Source organism: Triticum dicoccoides, chromosome 6A (assembly GCF_002162155.2).
Source record: "Triticum dicoccoides isolate Atlit2015 ecotype Zavitan chromosome 6A, WEW_v2.0, whole genome shotgun sequence".
Lineage (NCBI taxonomy): Eukaryota > Viridiplantae > Streptophyta > Magnoliopsida > Poales > Poaceae > Triticum > Triticum dicoccoides.
In genome coordinates this window covers 590,032,942-590,050,470 of record NC_041390.1, presented here as the reverse complement: position 1 = coordinate 590,050,470, position 17,529 = coordinate 590,032,942, and the positions used below count along the sequence as shown (strand labels likewise).

General features: G+C 42.5%; 1 protein-coding gene across 2 annotated transcripts; it reads right to left on the bottom strand.

The window, feature by feature from the left end:
- Nucleotides 1-7,672: 7,672 nt before the first annotated feature.
- Nucleotides 7,673-17,008, bottom strand: LOC119318199 (guanine nucleotide exchange factor subunit RIC1-like). Of its 2 annotated transcripts, XM_037592715.1 has the most exons (22): nt 16,667-17,006; nt 16,432-16,580; nt 16,253-16,334; nt 15,703-16,118; nt 14,835-15,264; nt 14,512-14,735; nt 14,016-14,211; nt 13,790-13,932; nt 13,547-13,721; nt 13,387-13,440; nt 13,005-13,181; nt 12,162-12,274; nt 11,702-11,884; nt 11,112-11,169; nt 10,915-10,974; nt 10,777-10,818; nt 10,563-10,693; nt 10,331-10,466; nt 10,169-10,246; nt 8,910-9,026; nt 8,251-8,313; nt 7,673-8,167 (listed from the first exon to the last, which is right to left on the bottom strand). In XM_037592715.1, the coding sequence occupies exons 1-22, from the start codon at nt 16,910-16,912 to the stop codon at nt 8,063-8,065; spliced, it is 3,378 nt and encodes a 1,125-aa protein (XP_037448612.1). In that variant the 5' UTR covers nt 16,913-17,006; the 3' UTR covers nt 7,673-8,062. The 2 variants fall into 2 exon arrangements, 1 of the variants encoding a protein (XP_037448612.1); XR_005154010.1 differs by lacking the exons at nt 7,673-8,167; nt 8,251-8,313; nt 8,910-9,026; nt 10,169-10,246; nt 10,331-10,466 and having other exon boundaries at nt 10,641-10,693; nt 10,777-10,835; nt 16,667-17,008.
- Between the last annotated feature and the right edge of the window lie 521 nt (nt 17,009-17,529).

Genomic DNA, 17,529 nt, shown 5'->3' with positions numbered 1-17,529 from the left:
ATGGTTTCTCATCACCGTTCCAGATCATTGCGCCGCCAAACAAGTCTTCTCCATCCCTCCTTCCGGCGTGCACCGCGAGAAGGGACAGCAGGCCTCCGGAACCCCGCCTCTCATGATCCTGTACGGGAGAGGGGCGATCAGGTTTTTGGGGAGCGCACTCGCGCGACTGCTGGCAGCGACGACTTCGCGAACGACGACTTCTTCCCCGACCTCGGCAACCTCATCCTCGACGACTTGGGCGACAACGTCAACGCCGGCGGTGCTGCACCCGCTGCACCGTATGTGATTCTATCCTTCCTGTTCGAGATCGTGGTAGAATTCATGTTTCTAGTATGTGCCCTAGATGTGATATGTTCATCTGCTATGCTAGTTCGCATGATTAGTTTAATCTCTGCTGCTGTGGTCATGATTTATCTTCTGTTTATTCGGATTAAATCTCGTAGTAATTTGCTCATATTTCCAACAATCCAAAAACCTGATTATAGGCAATTTACTCCGAGTGGTTTTGCTGCGCATCTGAAGCCGCCTGCCTTTAAGGGGGCGCAATATAAGAGGTGGCGCACGAGAGCAGTCTACTGGTTTCAGACCATGGGCTGCTATGATGCCACCAAGGGCAAACCTGAGGGCGATCTTAATCCAGCACAGCTGGAAGCTTTTGAGAAGATCGATACCCTATTTAAAGGCGCTCTTCTGAGTGTTCTTGATGACTTCATTGTGGATTCGTATATGTCGTTTGACAACGGCAAGGACATGTGTGGGCTGCGCTCGAGGCCAAGTTTGGTGCCTCGGACGCCGGCAACGAGTTGTACGTCATGGAGCAATTCTATGACTACAAGATGACTGATGAGCGCCCTATTGTACAACAGGCTCATGAGATACAGTCGCTCGCAAAAGAACTTAAGTACTTCAAGTGTGTGTTGCCGGACAAATTTGTTGCCGGAGGCATCATTGCCAAGCTTCCACCTTCGTGGAACAATTTTGCTACTTCCCTGAAACACAAGAGACAGGAGTTTTCCGTTGCGGATCTCATTGGTAATCTTGATGTTGAAGAGAAGGCGAGAGCAAAGGACACACGTGCTCGAGTTGCTGAGGGAGGTTCTAGTGCCCACATGGTACAGAAGAAGAACTTCCAGCCCAACAAGTTAAAAAACAACAAGAACAAAACTCAGGGCAAAGGCAAGTTTGATACAAAGAACAAGCCATCACATTCTACCAACTTCAAGAAGAATTCTCATAAGAAGGGGAAGGGACTTTGCCATGTCTGCGGTGATCCTAATCACTGGGCTCCGAAGTGTCCTAACCGCTTTGAGGAGCGCGAACATGAGAAGAGCGGCAAGTCTGCTAATGTTGTCATCGGTTATACTGATATGAAGGAATCAGGGTACGGTATTTTTCCTACCATCCTTTCAGTATTTCAATCCCCTGATTGGTTAATTGACACCGGTGCCAATGTACATGTTTGTGCTGACGCCTCCATGTTTTATTCTTACCAGGCAACAGGGACTTCACCCGTGCTGATGGGGAACGGGTCACATGCCATCGTTCGAGGTGTTGGTACGGTCGATCTGAAGTTTACTTCGGGGAAGACTGTGCGTCTGAAGAACGTTCATCATGTGCCGTCCATCAATAAAAATCTCGTTAGCGGTTCCCGTTTATGTCAAGATGGTTTTAAGTTGGTTTTCGAATCCAATAAAGTTGTAATTTCTAAGTGTGGACAATTTGTTGGAAAAGGCTATGAGTGCGGAGGCTTGTTCCGCCTATCTTTGTCAGATATTTGCACTAAAGTTATTAATAATGTTTGCCACAATAATGAGTCTGATATTTGGCATTCACGACTTTGTCATATTAACTTTGGTTGCATGACGCGGCTAGCCAATATGAATTTAATTCCGAAAATCTCTACTGTCAAAGGCTCCAAGTGCCAAGTATGTGTGCAAGCTAAGCAACCTTGCAAGTCCCATAAGACTGCAGAGGCAAGAGACTTGGCGCCACTAGAGCTTATACATTCTGATCTTTGTGAGATGAATGGCGTGTTGACAAAAGGTGGAAAGAGATACTTCATGATGTTGATTGATGACTCCACTGGATATTGTTATGTGTATCTTCTGAAATCAAAAGATGAGGCTTTGACTTTCTTTAAAAACTATAAAGCTGAGGCAGAGAACCAACTTGATCGAAAAATTAAACGGCTTAGGTCCGATCGTGGTGGAGAGTATTTTTCCAATGAATTTGATCTGTTTTGTGCGAAACATGGTATAATCCATGAGAGGACGCCTCCCTACTCACCCCAGTAAAATGGGGTAGCCGAAAGAAATAACCGAACTCTAACTGATATGGTTAACACCATGTTAGACACTTCGGGTCTATCCAAGGAATGGTGGGGGGAGGCGCTAATGACTACGTGTCATGTCCTAAACCGAGTTCCCACAAAGCATAAGACCATGACTCCATTTGAGGAATGGGAAAGGAAAAGGTTGAAACTCTCTTACCTACATACTTGGGGTTGTTTGGCGAAAGTCAATATACTAATTCCCAAGAAGCACAAGCTTGGACCAAAAACCGTGGATTGTGTTCTTCTGGGCTATGCTTTTCATAGCATCGGCTATAGATTTTTGATAATAAAATCTGAGGTATCCGACATGCATGTTGGTACGATTATGGAATCAAATGATGCAACTTTCTTTGAGGACATATTTCCTATGAAGGATATGTCGAGTTCATCAAATCAGGAGATACCTACTCCATCTAGTGAGGAATTCACTGTAATTTCTGAACCCACCATTGCGATGGAACACGTTGAGGATCCTGTTGAGGGTGACAATGGAACTCCTATGAGGAGTAAGAGACAGGGGACTGCAAAGTCTTTTGGTGATGATTTCATTGTGTACCTCGTGGATGACACACCCAGGACTATTTGAGAAGCCTATGCATCTCCTGATGCTGACTACTGGAAGGAAGCTGTACGTAGCGATATGGATTCCATCTAAGCTAACGGTACCTGGGAGATCACTGACCGTCCTTATGGGTGCAAATCTGTAGGATGTAAGTGGGTGTTCAAGAAGAAGCTTAGACTTGATGATACGATTGAAAAGTACAAGGCACGGCTTGTGGCCAAGGGTTATACCCAGAAAGAAGGTGAAGACTTCTTTGATACTTACTCACCCATGGCTAGACTGACCACAATTCGGGTGCTACTATCACTGGCTGCCTCACATGGTCTTCTCGTTCATCAAATGGACGTTAAGACGGCTTTCCTCAAGAGTTGAAGGAGGAAATTTACATGGAGCAGCCAGATGGTTTTGTAGTACCTAGTCAGGAAGGAAAGGTGTGCAAGTTATTAAAGTCTTTATATGGCCTTAAACAAGCTCCTAAGGAGTGGCATGAGAAGTTCGAAAGAACATTAACTGTTGCCGGCTTTGTAGTAAACGATGGTGACAAGTGCGTGTACTATCGCTATGGTGGGGGCGAAGGAGTTATTCTTTGTCTGTATGTCGACGACATATTGATCTTTGGAACCAAACTTGATTTAATCAAGGAGGTTAAGGATTTCTTATCTCGATGTTTTGAGATGAAGGATCTAGGAGTAGCTGATGTTATCTTAAACATCAAGCTGTTGAGAGATGAGAATGGTGGGATCACACTGCTTCAGTCTCATTATGTGGAAAAGGTCTTGAGTCGTTTTGGGTATAGCGACTGCACGCCTTCTCCAACTCCATATGATGCTAGTGTGTTGCTTCGAAAGAATCGACGGATTGCTAGAGATCAACTGAGGTATTATCAGATTATTGGCTCGCTTATGTATTTGGCGAGTGCCACGAGGCCTGACATCTCTTTTGCTGTGAGCAAGCTGAGTCGGTTTGTGTCAAAACCGGGAGATGATCATTGGCATGCGCTTGAGAGAGTTATGCGCTATTTGAAAGGCACCGCGAGCTATGGGATTCACTACACCGGGTATCCAAGGGTACTGGAGGATTATAGTGACTCAAACTGGATATCTGATGCTGATGAGATTAAGGCCACAAGTGGTTATATTTTTACACTTGGTGGTGGCGCTGTTTCCTGGAAGTCTTGCAAGCAGACCATCTTAACGAGGTCAACTATGGAAGCAGAACGCACAGCATTAGACACTGCCACTGTTGAAGCAGAGTGGCTTCGTGAACTCTTGATGGACTTACCTATGGTTGAAAAACCAATACCCCCTATCCTGATGAACTGTGATAATCAAACTGTGATCGTCAAGATAAACAGTTCTAAGGACAATATAAAGTCCTCAAGGCATGTGAAGAGGAGACTAAAATCTGTCAGAAAATTGAGAAACTCCGGAGTTATTACGCTGGATTATATCCAAACGTCAAAAACTTGGCAGATCCATTCACAAAGGGTCTATCACGTAATGTGATAGATAATGCATCGATGGAGATGGGTTTGAGACCCACCGCATGAGTTGTCCATAGTGGTAACCCACTCTATGTGATCGGAGATCCCGTGAAGTAGAAGTGGGAGACAAGCTGTTGGTCAGCTGGGAGGAGAGTATCCCCATATTAATTATCCCACTCCATGAAGATGCAATACTCTCCTGATCTGCATGGCAGGTTGATACTTATCTTAATGTGTTCCAGGTGGCTTATTCGGGTAAGCAGAGATGTTGTCCTGCAGAACATCTTCTGAGGACCACACCTATATGAATTTGACTGTTAACGTCGCAGCCTGTGAGAATTGGGTGTTCTCTAATAAATTCATGAAAGGCCCTGGAGTATGACGTATATGCTCCACCCGCGGGGAAGCCTTGCGGCAGCCCAGTATCGGTCAAGAATTTGTGTGAAACTAGTTTCACAGAAAACTTGTAGTTCAAGGCATAGTCCACTATTCAAGTTGTGATCTAGTGTAGCATAAATTTCTAAGTGGAAGTTTAACTTCACAGTCTGCACTAAGCACCAGTATATAAAACAATGTTTTGGAACTAAATGATGAGATGTGCCAATGAGACTTTGTGGGGGATTGTTGGAATTTTGCTAGTAGGCCTTTGGCCTAAAGCCCAACTAAAATTCTGAAATTCTCTTGGCTCATTCATGCACACATGTGAGTGGAGTGAGTGAGGCTAAAGTTTAGTCCCACCTCATAAGTTGAGAGAGAGTTGCACCTCTTTATAAGGTGAGCTCTTCTACCACTTGTATGAGCATGAGAAGAGGAGACCTACACGCGCGCTCCTCCTCCTCGCTCGCCTCGCCACGCCACGCCTCGTCACGACGCGCCGCGGGTTGCGGGATTGAGCCGAGGACAGAGCTATGCACGTTGTCTATATTTTTGCTGCACGGGAAAAATTAATGAGTCATTAATTAATAATTAACGAATGCGTAAATTACTGAACCGTTTCCGATTCTTTTGGATCGTGACGACTCGGACGTGGGGTTTACTCCCACGACCTACCCGGCCCGCACTATATAGTCAGGCAGACGTCTACCCTAGCCGCCGCCGCTTCGTATGGTTTCTCATCACCGTTCCAGATCATTGCGCCGCCAAACAAGTCTTCTCCATCCCTCCTTCCGGCGTGCACCGCGAGAAGGGACAGCAGGCCTCCGGAACCCCGCCTCTCGTGATCCTGTACGGGAGAGGGGCGATCAGGTTTTTGGGGAGCGCACTCGCGCGACTGCTGGCAACAACGACTTCGCGAACGATGACTTCTTCCCCGACCTCGGCAACCTCATCCTCGACAACATGGGCGACAACGTCAACGCCGGCGGTGCTGCACCCGCTGCACCGTATGTGATTCTATCCTTCCTGTTCGAGATCGTGGTAGAATTCATGTTACTAGTATGTGCCCTAGATGTGATATGTTCATCTGCTATGCTAGTTCGCATGATTAGTTTAATCTCTGTTGCTGTGGTCATGATTTATCTTCTGTTTATTCGGATTAAATCTCGTAGTAATTTGCTCATATTTCCAACATGTTCCTCTCCATGGATACCGCTACAATGTTGCACATTAGTCACCTGCACCGACACATGCCATCAAATCTTCTGTGCATGTGTGCTACTTCCTCCGTTCCTAAATATAAGTGTTTTTAGAGATTCCACTACAAACTACATACGGATGTATATAGACATATTTTAGAGTGTAGATTCACTCATTTTGTTCCGTATGTAGTCTATAGTGTAACCTCTAGAAAGACTTATATTTAAAAACGGAGGGAGTATTATATTGTCATAAGCTACATCTTATGTCTACCTCCGAATTAAACCTTGGCATTCTCTGGGCCAGGCTTTGCAAAACCTGACCTCAAAATCCCAAGCTTGTGCCCGGACAGCCCGAAACACATGAATAGTGCCGTTTTTTAATTGATATAACAAACTTTGCAATATTTAAATGATATATTATGCCTATATTTCTAATAAAATAGTCATTTATGCTTTGTTCAAGCTTCCGGACCATGCTTCGGACGAAAAGGTTTAGCCCAAGCCCAGCTCAGATGTTAGGCTTTCACATCGGGTTGGCCCTGTTCATGCCCGGGTCTACTCCAAACTAGGAGACAAGATACAAGCATCCTTTGCGAGAGCAACTAGTTGACGAGCGCTCCTTCGGGAGCCTCACAACGACCATTTAGGGATAGTCTGAGAGCGCACGCCACTTGGCGTGCTCTCAGCCACCACCACATGTTGCGCTTTGGGCACTTTCCCCGGATTTTATTTTTTCTATTTTCTTCATGCGTTTTTGGCTTTTTAAAATGTTTTGTATGGGGTTTTTTTTACTTTTTTGGTTTTTCACCTGTCTTTCTTAGCTTTTGGACCAAAAAAAATAAAAATCAAAATTTTGCGCGAAAAACGTGTTTTCTTTTTTGCTTCCATGAGAGGCACGATTTTGCTTTTGCGAGAGGCACAGCCCTACTTCTTGAAAATGAAAAAGAAACATGTTTTATTTTATTTTCTTTCGCAAGAGGAACCATTTTTCTTTCGCGAGAGCCACGGCCGCGGTTTTGCTTCCACGATAGGCACGACCATGCCTCTCGGAAACGGGAAAAAAGAACGTTTTCTGTTTTTTTTTCTTCCGCGAGAGGCACGGTTGTGTTTTCGCGAGATGTACGGCCATACCTCTCAGGAACGGGAAAAAACATGTTTTCTATTTTTATTTCCTTCCGCGAGAGGCACGGTTGTGCCTCTTTCAGAAAAGGAAAAAAACATGCTCCAAGTTTGATTTTTCTGTCTGGTTTTTTCACGAAAAAAAAAAGTTCATGAAAACCTATCAACATGGAATCTAGTTTTGAAGATCTTAACGTGAGGAATCCAATGGTGAAAATGGCTCGAGATTTGAAAGTACGATTTAAGAGATAAAACATTTTGAATAAACAGATGTACGGATAAACAGATGCATTGCACCACTTGTCGCAACATGAGGAGATGAGAATGATCTTTTGAAGGAGTACTCCTTAATTAGTGATTTCGATACTTTGTCCCACAAAAAAAAATACAAGCATCCTAATCTAAATACTATCCCAATCTATAATAAGTTTATCATAATCTAAAGTAGTGGTCTAAAACGTCTTATATTAGTTTACACAGAGAGTACAACTTAACGTCCAACTATTACCTATCTTGTACAAGTATTCAACGTGACTAATAAGTATGAGCAATAAATCCATACGTTCAACTCAAAAGGTCAAGAAATTATTACAAGTATATAAATGTATCACTTTTTCAAGGAAAATAAAATAAATAAACACATCTGGTAACCTTTACACATGGCAGAGAGAAGCAGAAAAAGCGACTGGATGCTCATAACTGGCAGTATGTACTTTACATTGTCCGCATACATACAGAAAGGGGAAGAATGCATACTCCACTCTGCCGCAACTAAATGATACAACAATATGGTGATTTAACTCATTTCACTGCACAAAAGGCTCTTGTCCTAACCTCTAAGGCTCTTGCTCGCCTCCAAGGGGGGAACATCCCCCAAATAATCGCTATTTACAAACGATTCCCCGCGCCTTTCTCTCCTCCTAACAGTATGTGTTAACTTAACACCAGGCTAAAATTGTTGGCCACCCAAAATCGCTATCCTTTGAGTATCATGACACCGGTCCGTTGCTTTGCAATGTGCGATCGGAAACAGACGAAAGCTCCTCCTCCAAGGCGCTAAGAAGATCAAGGTACTCGCTGAATACATCGTGTGACTGCAAGTGGTTTGCACACATGTCAGAGACGCCTATAAGATTCATAAACCCTGAAAAATGAGCACCATTTGTGCTCTGCTAACCTGTAGAGTGATGCTATATGCTTTCCACAATCTCAGATCATGTCGAAAGAGATCCACCAAAACCTGAGGAAAATAAAAAGAATGCATTACAGCAGCAAGGACCACTAGTTTTGCAAAACCAAACAATTCACCTCTAAATGCTAATATTCACTGATAACAGTGCACCAACAAGATTAATATTATCTGATCTCAAAAAAAGATTCTACAACAATCAATCCATCCAGTTAAGTGCAAGTTGTGCGGCAAGTAAATACTAGTGGGCAGTAGTGAAGAACCAGATACATGGTAAAGCCAAAAAAACAACTTGAGCACAGATGCAAAGGCCAATGACAAGGTTACCAAAGAACCGCACATTCAAACATTTTAACTAGCGCATAAGAATTACTACCTCCGTCCTGGTTTATTGGTCCCCTTAATATTTTGTGCCAAAATTTTGACCATAAATTTAACTAATAAAATAATAATGCATGTCATCAAAAATTACATCGTCGGGTTCGTATTTAAACATAGTTTTCAATAATAGTATTTTCGATTACATGCATTAACATTTTGTTAGTTAAATCTGAGGTCAAAATTTGGAACAAAATTCGAAGGGGACCAATAAACCAGGACGGAGGTAGTATTAACCATGTCAAAGGATAGATCTATACAAGTATTACCTCTGCACGCCTCAATAAAGTTGCTAGCACGACAATCCATTCCTTAAACTTGACAGAACACATATGAGCAAGAAGGAACTCAGCATCTAGCCGGCTCTGAAGTGTGTCCATTTGGAGCTGTCATTAAAATATCAATAATACAAGTGAGAACATTATTCTTCAAGAAAAGATGGAAAAAAATATTTAATAATATTCTTTTATTGTGTGACTTGCAAACTTTTAAACCAACCAACGGTGTATCAACTATTGAGGTATGTGATGCATCTGCTTGAACCAAGTAAACAGATGATCTACACAAGATCATCTCAGCTTATTGTTCCTGTATTTTCAATACTGTCAAGTGATTTGCTTATTTTCTCGAGCAAATCATCTCCCTAGGTACTTAAAAGACATTCATAACGTTCAGGTTCTAGATTTGTTGAGCACGGCACAACTAGCACGAGAAAACTGCGGCAAACACTACTATCATTTTTCCAAGACTAAGAACGTCAATACCATTTACAATGTGACCAATACCTGGTCGAATTTAAACAGACTGACATGGAGAGTTTCACTAGGGCTGTCAAAAAAGTTCAATCTCGACCAACCGTTTGACCATGATCTGTTCTAGGCTCGGCTTGAGTTCAGCTCGAGACACTAACAAGCCAAGCTCAAGCCTGACCTCAAGCTGGCAGGCTTTAGAAGCTCAAGCTCGAGAAGTTCGGTAAAGCTGGACAGTACCGGGTGTTCCACTGTCATTTCCCTAAAATTTCAAATGTCTAGCACCTGCTTAGAATCCCAAGCCCACCATTCTTCCGACCATGTGTTCAAGCCCGAATGGAGTCTTAATCCAAGAAGTAAATATGGCAGCAAATGCCCTAAACTGATTGGCTTTCTCAGTTTGCAATTAAGCACCGGTTCATGAGAATATTCCCCACAAAAAAAAGGCGTGTGCAAGCCTTTGACAGGTCAAGAGCCCTTCATTCTGCGACTCAGATAGGCTAGGATTCATGTCTCGGCCCTGGGTGTGTATTCGCTCAAGCTCGGCTCATTGACAGCCCTAAGTTTTACAGTTCAGGATTGCAGATTTTTCAAAATTTAAAATATGTAATATATACAGTACAAGCCCAAATGTTTTTGCAAAGCAAAAGTTCTAAATAACTAGGTGTCATTCCACTAATGATGATTTCATGACCAAGACAAAGACACCCAAATTTGCAAAGAAAATTGAGCACAAAGTAAAATTGAGGTATTGACTTGATGATTTGTTAAACAAAAACCTTTTCTCCAATTAGTTCAAGTGCAGATGCAAAATTCTCCAGTCGGGCAGACCCTTGCCTTTCTCGCTGAAGATATTCCTGCATGAAGTTACAATGAAGTATGATAACAAGTGGCTTTAAAATCAATAAAACTGTTACAATGATAAATGGTGAGAATCTCACCACAAGATCAAATTGAGTCCCTTTGACAAAAGCAACGAGCTTTGAAAGTTCCTTGCCAGACATCAAATAGCTGGCATGGCTCTCCAGAATGTTCATAACAGAGTTAATATGTGGGCTAAGTTCTTTCATTGAGTTACTGTCCAAAGAGGGAATAACACATAAGTTCTGATAACACCACCATAACCATCAAAAAAAAAGGACATGACCTTTTAAAGTTAACTACAAAATGTACCTTTTCAAGTCAGAAGATTGTCTTTTGTATGGCGAACGGAATAGAAGATAGCCCATAAACCTTGGAGATAGTTTTTCAGAGTCCGTACTGGCATTTTCAAAGTCTCTGCCAGACCTTAGCAAGAAGCGGACCTAAACAACATTGCTGGCATTCCTTAATTCCACTGGAGACTATAAATATAGGAAATAGACAGGTCATAGCATAAAAAGCATACCAGCTCCCCAGCAAGCTCGTACAGAGATTCATCGAGTGTAGCCTGCAAAGTTACAAACACTTGAAATTGAGAGCTTGAACATGTGAGACAACTAGTACATATACCAAAACCACCTTATGATTAAGGTAAAAGAATTACTTGAAGCAAACGGAGTGCACAATACTGACTGACAGCAGGGCCTTCCAGCTTAGCAATGACCTGTAATCATACAACATTTTACGCACTAATTCTTGAACTAAATGATAATAATGGTGAAAATAATCTTTGTTAGTGCATAACTCTGAGAAATACTATCATGCATCAGACATTATTTAACATATCCTAAAAGGGCATACCAGTATGTAGCAAGCAGCAGTCCTGTACCATCTCCGTTGGAAACATTCCTCGAACATCCTACCATGGAAGATCAGTCATATAAGAACGCAACAATTATATTTATTTCAAATGTTAATCAATCATTAACCACTGTCGACGCTACACAGTAGTTCGTTGGTAAACATCGTAAACATTTATTTAGAATCTGCACTCGCAAGATACCAAACGTTGGTGCTGGACTGGTAACAGTAAACCTTCTGCAAGTATCTATACACACCAATAAGGAACCAACGGAGTTATAAAAATTGACTGCCAATACAAATCAAGCGACATACATATCCTCTAAAAACCTAAGAAAATGGCCAGTTCAACAAAATACCTGAGCTCTACAAAATTAAGGTCATTCTGACCACACAAGACAGTAGTCCAAGTTAGCGTGATTAACAAGTCAACCGAATCAACAATGGATCATTCAGATTCTTGTTGATGGACACCAACTATGGCACATGGAAGTGTGCAAATCTACACTCTAGCTGATGCACGGCAATTACTAAGAGCAAGAGAGTTACAACTACAAGGTACGCATCTTCAAAAAAGGCAGCACACTTACTCTGTGGATCGTCCAGCTGCAGAGAAAAGATCTGCCCAGTGCCGGCCATCAGTTTTCCTAGCAACACTGACTACTACATCCATATATTCAGAAAAATTTCGAAGTAGGTCACATGTCTTCTCTAAAAGAGACTTCTTTGGAGATTCACCCTTTTGTGGAAGTTGATTTTTTATAGCACTTGGCCTGCAATTAGCAAAGTGGCCAATCAGAAAAAGAAGTTGATTCATTATTTAAGCAATGATGACATCAAAGCTAGCAACTTAGTGAACAAACGATGTAAAAATGCTACCAGTTACAGCATTAAATAGAAATATTAGAGTGATGGATGGCATCCATTTGAAAGAGTTCTATTATTAAAAACTACACAATGAACTATGACATGTTCCCATCTTTGTTTCAGCTCCAAATTGCAATATGCAGTAGATTTTACGAGGACAGTGAAAGAGTCAGAATCAAATACCTTGATATATCTGCTTCAAATACCGTAAACAGAAGCCACTCTAAACAGTGAGAGAAGTGAGGTTTCTCTGCTGACAAGTTTGCCAAACGTAAAGCTTCTTCATGTTTGTCTCTCTGTTAAATAAATAGAATGGAGAAGTAATTTTAGAGGCACAAGAAAATGATTTATACCATATTTATAACATAACATAGAAAAGTTGACGCAAGTAGTCCAATAAAGCATCATTGCAAACATATCTTCCCAGTAAAGCCAAAAATTAACCTTCCAAAGGCAACAACCCTAGATTAATGTAAGTGAAATCATCTTTTTTTATGCTTGCAATAAAGTATGTCCGAAAGTCCTGCTACACAGTTCAACGCGGGCAAATATCATAATATAACAGTCCAAAAAATAAATGAATCCCAGCGTTCTCCCTAACGTAGGCAGAAGCCATGTTAGCTTTGCATATTCAGTCAGTAAGACAGCAGATAACGCCACTTATCCAAGCTAAAATCAATGGTGAGAAAGGATTTAGATGACAATGCATAAAAAATTATTCGTAGATCACATTGGATGTGTGTAGCAATGTTTATGCAATCTTCATCAAACTTGGCCCTTTACTTTCATCTTTAAAGCATAAGTCCTGTTTTAACGGGTTGTGTATTAACACTAATCTGATGTAAGAACTCAAATTTAGAGGCACTGCTAGGAGCCCCAAAAGTATATATTTGACTAATGTGAGAATCAGACATTTTTCCATTCTTACCAGATTAATGGAGAAGTTTCTAATATTGCCTTTATCTTAAAAAAAAGTCAACTGATAGAAAACATACACCAGAGAGGAACGATCATTGCTAACTCTACCTGAAGAAGATGCCGTAGTAAACAATGCAATATTGTTTGCGCTTTTGGAGAAGGCTCAAAGCATGGGAACTCTGCGGTTGAAAAGGACGTCCTCTGAGAAACACCAACAACTGCACCAACATTTGGCAGGAGACCAAGAGGATACACCTCACGGTCAAATTCAAGCTCTGGATCCAACTACAGAATCAAATAAAACGTGCTCAATTATAATTTATGATAACATCATGAAAAGCTTTTCATTTGATAAAAGATCAGCACATAAAAATATCACAGCTTATATTAACAGATTTACCCAAAAAATATAAGCATTTCACATTAAGTAGGTGGAAAACTCCAAGCAGATATAAAAACCATTGCTTGACCTAAGAAGTAAGATCAGTACCTGCAGAAAATCCTCTTGCCTAAAAGGATTTGCTCCATGTGATGGGTACCATACCTGAAACAAAGCAGTTTCTGCATAAAAGGATAGCAGGCAAATACGACCCAAAGATACATGTGCATAATAAAGAAAATATGTATTAAAGAATACCATTAAAACTGACCTGCATCCCTTGATGGCCATAGTCAAGCCATGACACCTCTTTGATAAGATTACTCTTCTCTTCTTCTTGAGAACCGACGACCCAGAAGAGTTCAACTGAATTTGTAAGTGCTTGCTCATGTCCATCATCCATGTCCAGCACAGAAAGTTCCCCATTCACCCGCAAGATCAGACATCTGATATATTGCAAGCCAAATAAAAATCAAGGAGAATAGGACCAAGTGACATCTGGATTAAAATATACCTTGAAGGTTGTTGGGACGACAGGTTAGAAGATTCATTTGTATCCCGCTTCAGCACACCTTCATCAGTTGGTTCAGGAATCAAGCGCATTGAAACAGGTGGGCTCTTTGGACTCATAATTGAAAGTTCTCGAACTGTTGAAAGCTGTTTAATCATGGAGAAATGTACGTTGTAAGGCAGAAGCTAACAAAAGAATCTACATTGAGGATGCAAAATTCTCACGTCACCTGTAAAACTGGACTACTGGTAGGTGACAATTCTCCCGAGATCATCACATGGAATATATGCACATCAAATGGACTGTAGGTAACAAGAATGTAATCCTGAAAGACATCCATGACAATGGGTCTACCAAGCAGTGGTTTCCGGTAAAGTAAGGAGCTATGATCAAGGTGATATCTTGGGAAAAACAGCAGCTCGTACCTAAGACAAATGCAATGAACAAGGCATATTGTTAAATGGTAAATAGCAAGTCATACACATGAGAGAGAGAAGTGGTCTTTAAATAGGTAACGAGGCACTGAGAATAGAAAATATTAATGATTCTTTTGACATATAGCAAACAGTGAGGTTCAGACAGTATCTATGTGAGTTCAAGCACTTGCTCAAAGCATGAAGCTCAGTAAACATAAATAAATAAATAAAGAGCTTCCATGCGCAGAAAGTTTCAGACTTGAGACAGTTACCAGATAGCAAAAAATAAGGTAAGAAAGTGAGACTAACGTGTTTGATGATTCAACATAATTGCATATGATGACTATTTTACCCAGCCACAACAAGCCTTTGCATTGAATCTTTTGCTCTTGAGTAACATCCCCAAAAAAACGCCATCTTTTGTTTCGCAAATCATACAGCACTAGGCCACGAGAGCCAGCAACTGCCAAGTACATGCCATCATCACTTGCAACTACATGCAGAACTGGCCAGTTCTGTGAACTATAGGACACCTGTTTCCAAAAGAGAAGTGTTAAAATTATCCATACATCAACATATGTTGCACTTTATTACCTAATAAACAGATCAAAAGATGAAACCGAAGACTTAACTGGAACATTAAGATGCAATATCTTAAGTTCATCAGTATCATCAGGTTGCACTAACAGGATTCGGTCTTCGCCATAAAGAATCTGGCGAGTATATGTTGTGCTCGAAAGTCCTCTGTTGAGGCAACATTTGGCAAATGAGAAAGCAAGAACCCTTTCTGATAAGCTTTCTTCAACTGCAAATAATTTATATCCATAATCATCCCATTGAATGTGTGATGTCCCACCCATTAGAGGCTCAAATTTTTGGGCATTAGGTTTAACCATTGGAGACAAAGCAGAATTCGATCCGGCTTGACGAAATGTGCACATCAACCGACATCCAGATACAGACCAAACAGTAAGTCCCCTAAATTTCCATCCAACTGCAAAAGCACAATTGTCAGGCGTCCAAGATATACAAGTGACTGGACCGGTATCTTCCACTGAATACCTACAAATTTTGTCCAAGAAAAAAGAACAGTTATCTCAGCTTCAATAGAATAATAACTGGGAAAACATTGCTGTTAAATCAACCTAGTACACGTCAGTCGCAAATGACAAGACAAAATATTGAAACATTGACATTTCTGGCAAAATGACATGTTTAAGTGTATGCACGAAAAGACAATATTGGCGTTAGGTGCTTAACCAATACAATCAGGCACTCAAAATTCGCTTGAATTTGTAACACTTTGAGATGACAACATCTACTAAAGTAACAAAATGTCTCAAAATTCCACTGATGTTTCATTACATGTAAGAAGGGTTTCCTAAATCAGTACAAGTTTGCAACCAACTGCCAGAAAATTAGATCGTCAGAACTCAGAACAACCAATGCAACTTGTACTTAACAGCTTAAGAAAAACATATATCTGTTTGAGAGGCTTACCCCCAATCAAACAAAGAAAGAGTGCGTATATGCCGCGCATTCTCAGCCAGGTCATACAATTCAACAACACCTCTGCTGCACCCGACAGCAAGAATCTGCTGTTCGGAAGCCACAGAAGTACACATTGCATCACCAGTGCTCAACCATCTGTCTACCCTGATGCCGCTGGTTTGCTTCAATCCCTTCTTACCGACCGTACAGAGCGCAACCTGACAGTCTGAGTACACAGCAACTAGCAATCTTAGCTTCACCGACAACTCAACATGGACGATAGCAAAATCCCCTGTGCAGCAGGGAGCAGGCCTTGCATTAGAATTTCCTCGCAAGCTAGGCGGGTCAAACACCAAAGCATCTACAACGGCAGCGGTTTTGTCGGGCGAGCATGAGGAGCAACGAAGCTTGAAGCTGTCCGAGAACTGGCAAGCAACAACAACAACACACGCAGCATGCTTAAGATAGCAAGTAGGAAGCAAAGATGGCACAACTACTACACACTTCGCTTCTATCGGGCGACTTACAAGAAACAAAAGCAGTATGCATTTCCATGTACCTCAGCATTCCAGGACACGACCTGCAAGTGCCCATTGGACAGCCCAAGGAGCATGCTCTTGCTGTCGCACGCAAAATTGCTCCTGCAACATGATACAACGCTTCCACATTAGCTTTCCGTTTTCTCGGAATTTAGCGTCGCAGTTTTCAGACATGGTAAGGAGCAGCAGGATACCGTACGTTATGGAAATGTCATTGGCGAGAGGGACCTTCTCGACGATAATTTGGGATAGACCGGCGAGGCAGAGCCCGGGGAGCTGCTTGCCCCCGACGATCAGCGGCTTCCCCGAGAGCTGCACCTTGTATATGTGGAGGTAGAAGGAGGAGGTCTGTGCACAGCACACAGACACATGGAAGTGAGTCGTTGGGCGGAAGAGGGAGAGAGCGGGCAGGGGGCAAGAGGGGAGAGGCTGACCAGGACGGCGACGGTCTTGGCGTCGGGGCTCCAGACGGCGTGGGCGTTGGGGCCGTGCGCGGCGAGGGAGTCCGGGGAGCGGTCGAGGCGGGCGAGGCGGACCTTGTGGTGGGAGGCGGACCAGAGGTGGAGCGAGGCGGGGCAGACGGCGAGGAGGAGGCGGCCGAGGACGCGGAGGAGGACCGCGCCGTCGGACTCGCCCGGGTCCAGCGGGATCGACTGCGGCCACCCGTACGCCATGTACATCGCGGCGGCGGCGGCGGCCCCCCCTCGCCGGCGGGCGGGCGAGATGCGGCGTGGGTCGGGGGGAGATCTGAGGGGAGGCTGGTGGGCGATGCGGGAGATGCACACCGGTTTTCTTTCTTTCTCTCTTTATTTTGGCTTTTCGCTTTTCTTTTTTCCTTTGTCAATTGTTTATTTCAGAATCAGATCGGAGATTCCTGGCCATCAGATCGCTGCTTTTTTTTTTGAAATCTTGCCTGCTTTATTCATTCAAAGGAATTGTTACAGGTACAAGGTACGGGTCATGGGGTAACCCAACCAAACATGTCTATCTATGTCTAGATTACAAGTAAACTTGGCAAGATTGTGCGCTTCGAAATTGAAATTCCTACGCTCTAAAACAAAAGAGCAAGAAACAAAACTATTGCTATGATGTGTTATTTCATGTACTAGCGCCGCATTAGGGCCTCACGTTCCTCTGTTTATGTCATTCACCGCCTCTTGGCAGTCCGAGGCCACATATACCCTTCTGCTCCGCAAGATCATCAGCCAATGCTAACGCTTCACGGCAAGCAAATGTCTCCAGCAACAGCAGATCAGTCACGCCATAGTAAACCACAGCTGATGAGCCGAGGTAGTTG

Excerpts from the sequence above, each read along its gene's own strand:
- LOC119318199 (XM_037592715.1), bottom strand. The coding sequence starts at position 16,912 with ATGTACATGGCGTACGGGTGGCCGCAGTCGATCCCGCTGGACCCGGGC. Across the intron at positions 14,736-14,834 it reads TATTGCATCTTAATGTTCCA|GTGTCCTATAGTTCACAGAA; the intron begins GTTAAGTCTTCG and ends TTTTGGAAACAG. Across the intron at positions 13,933-14,015 it reads CCAGTAGTCCAGTTTTACAG|CTTTCAACAGTTCGAGAACT; the intron begins GTGACGTGAGAA and ends ATGATTAAACAG.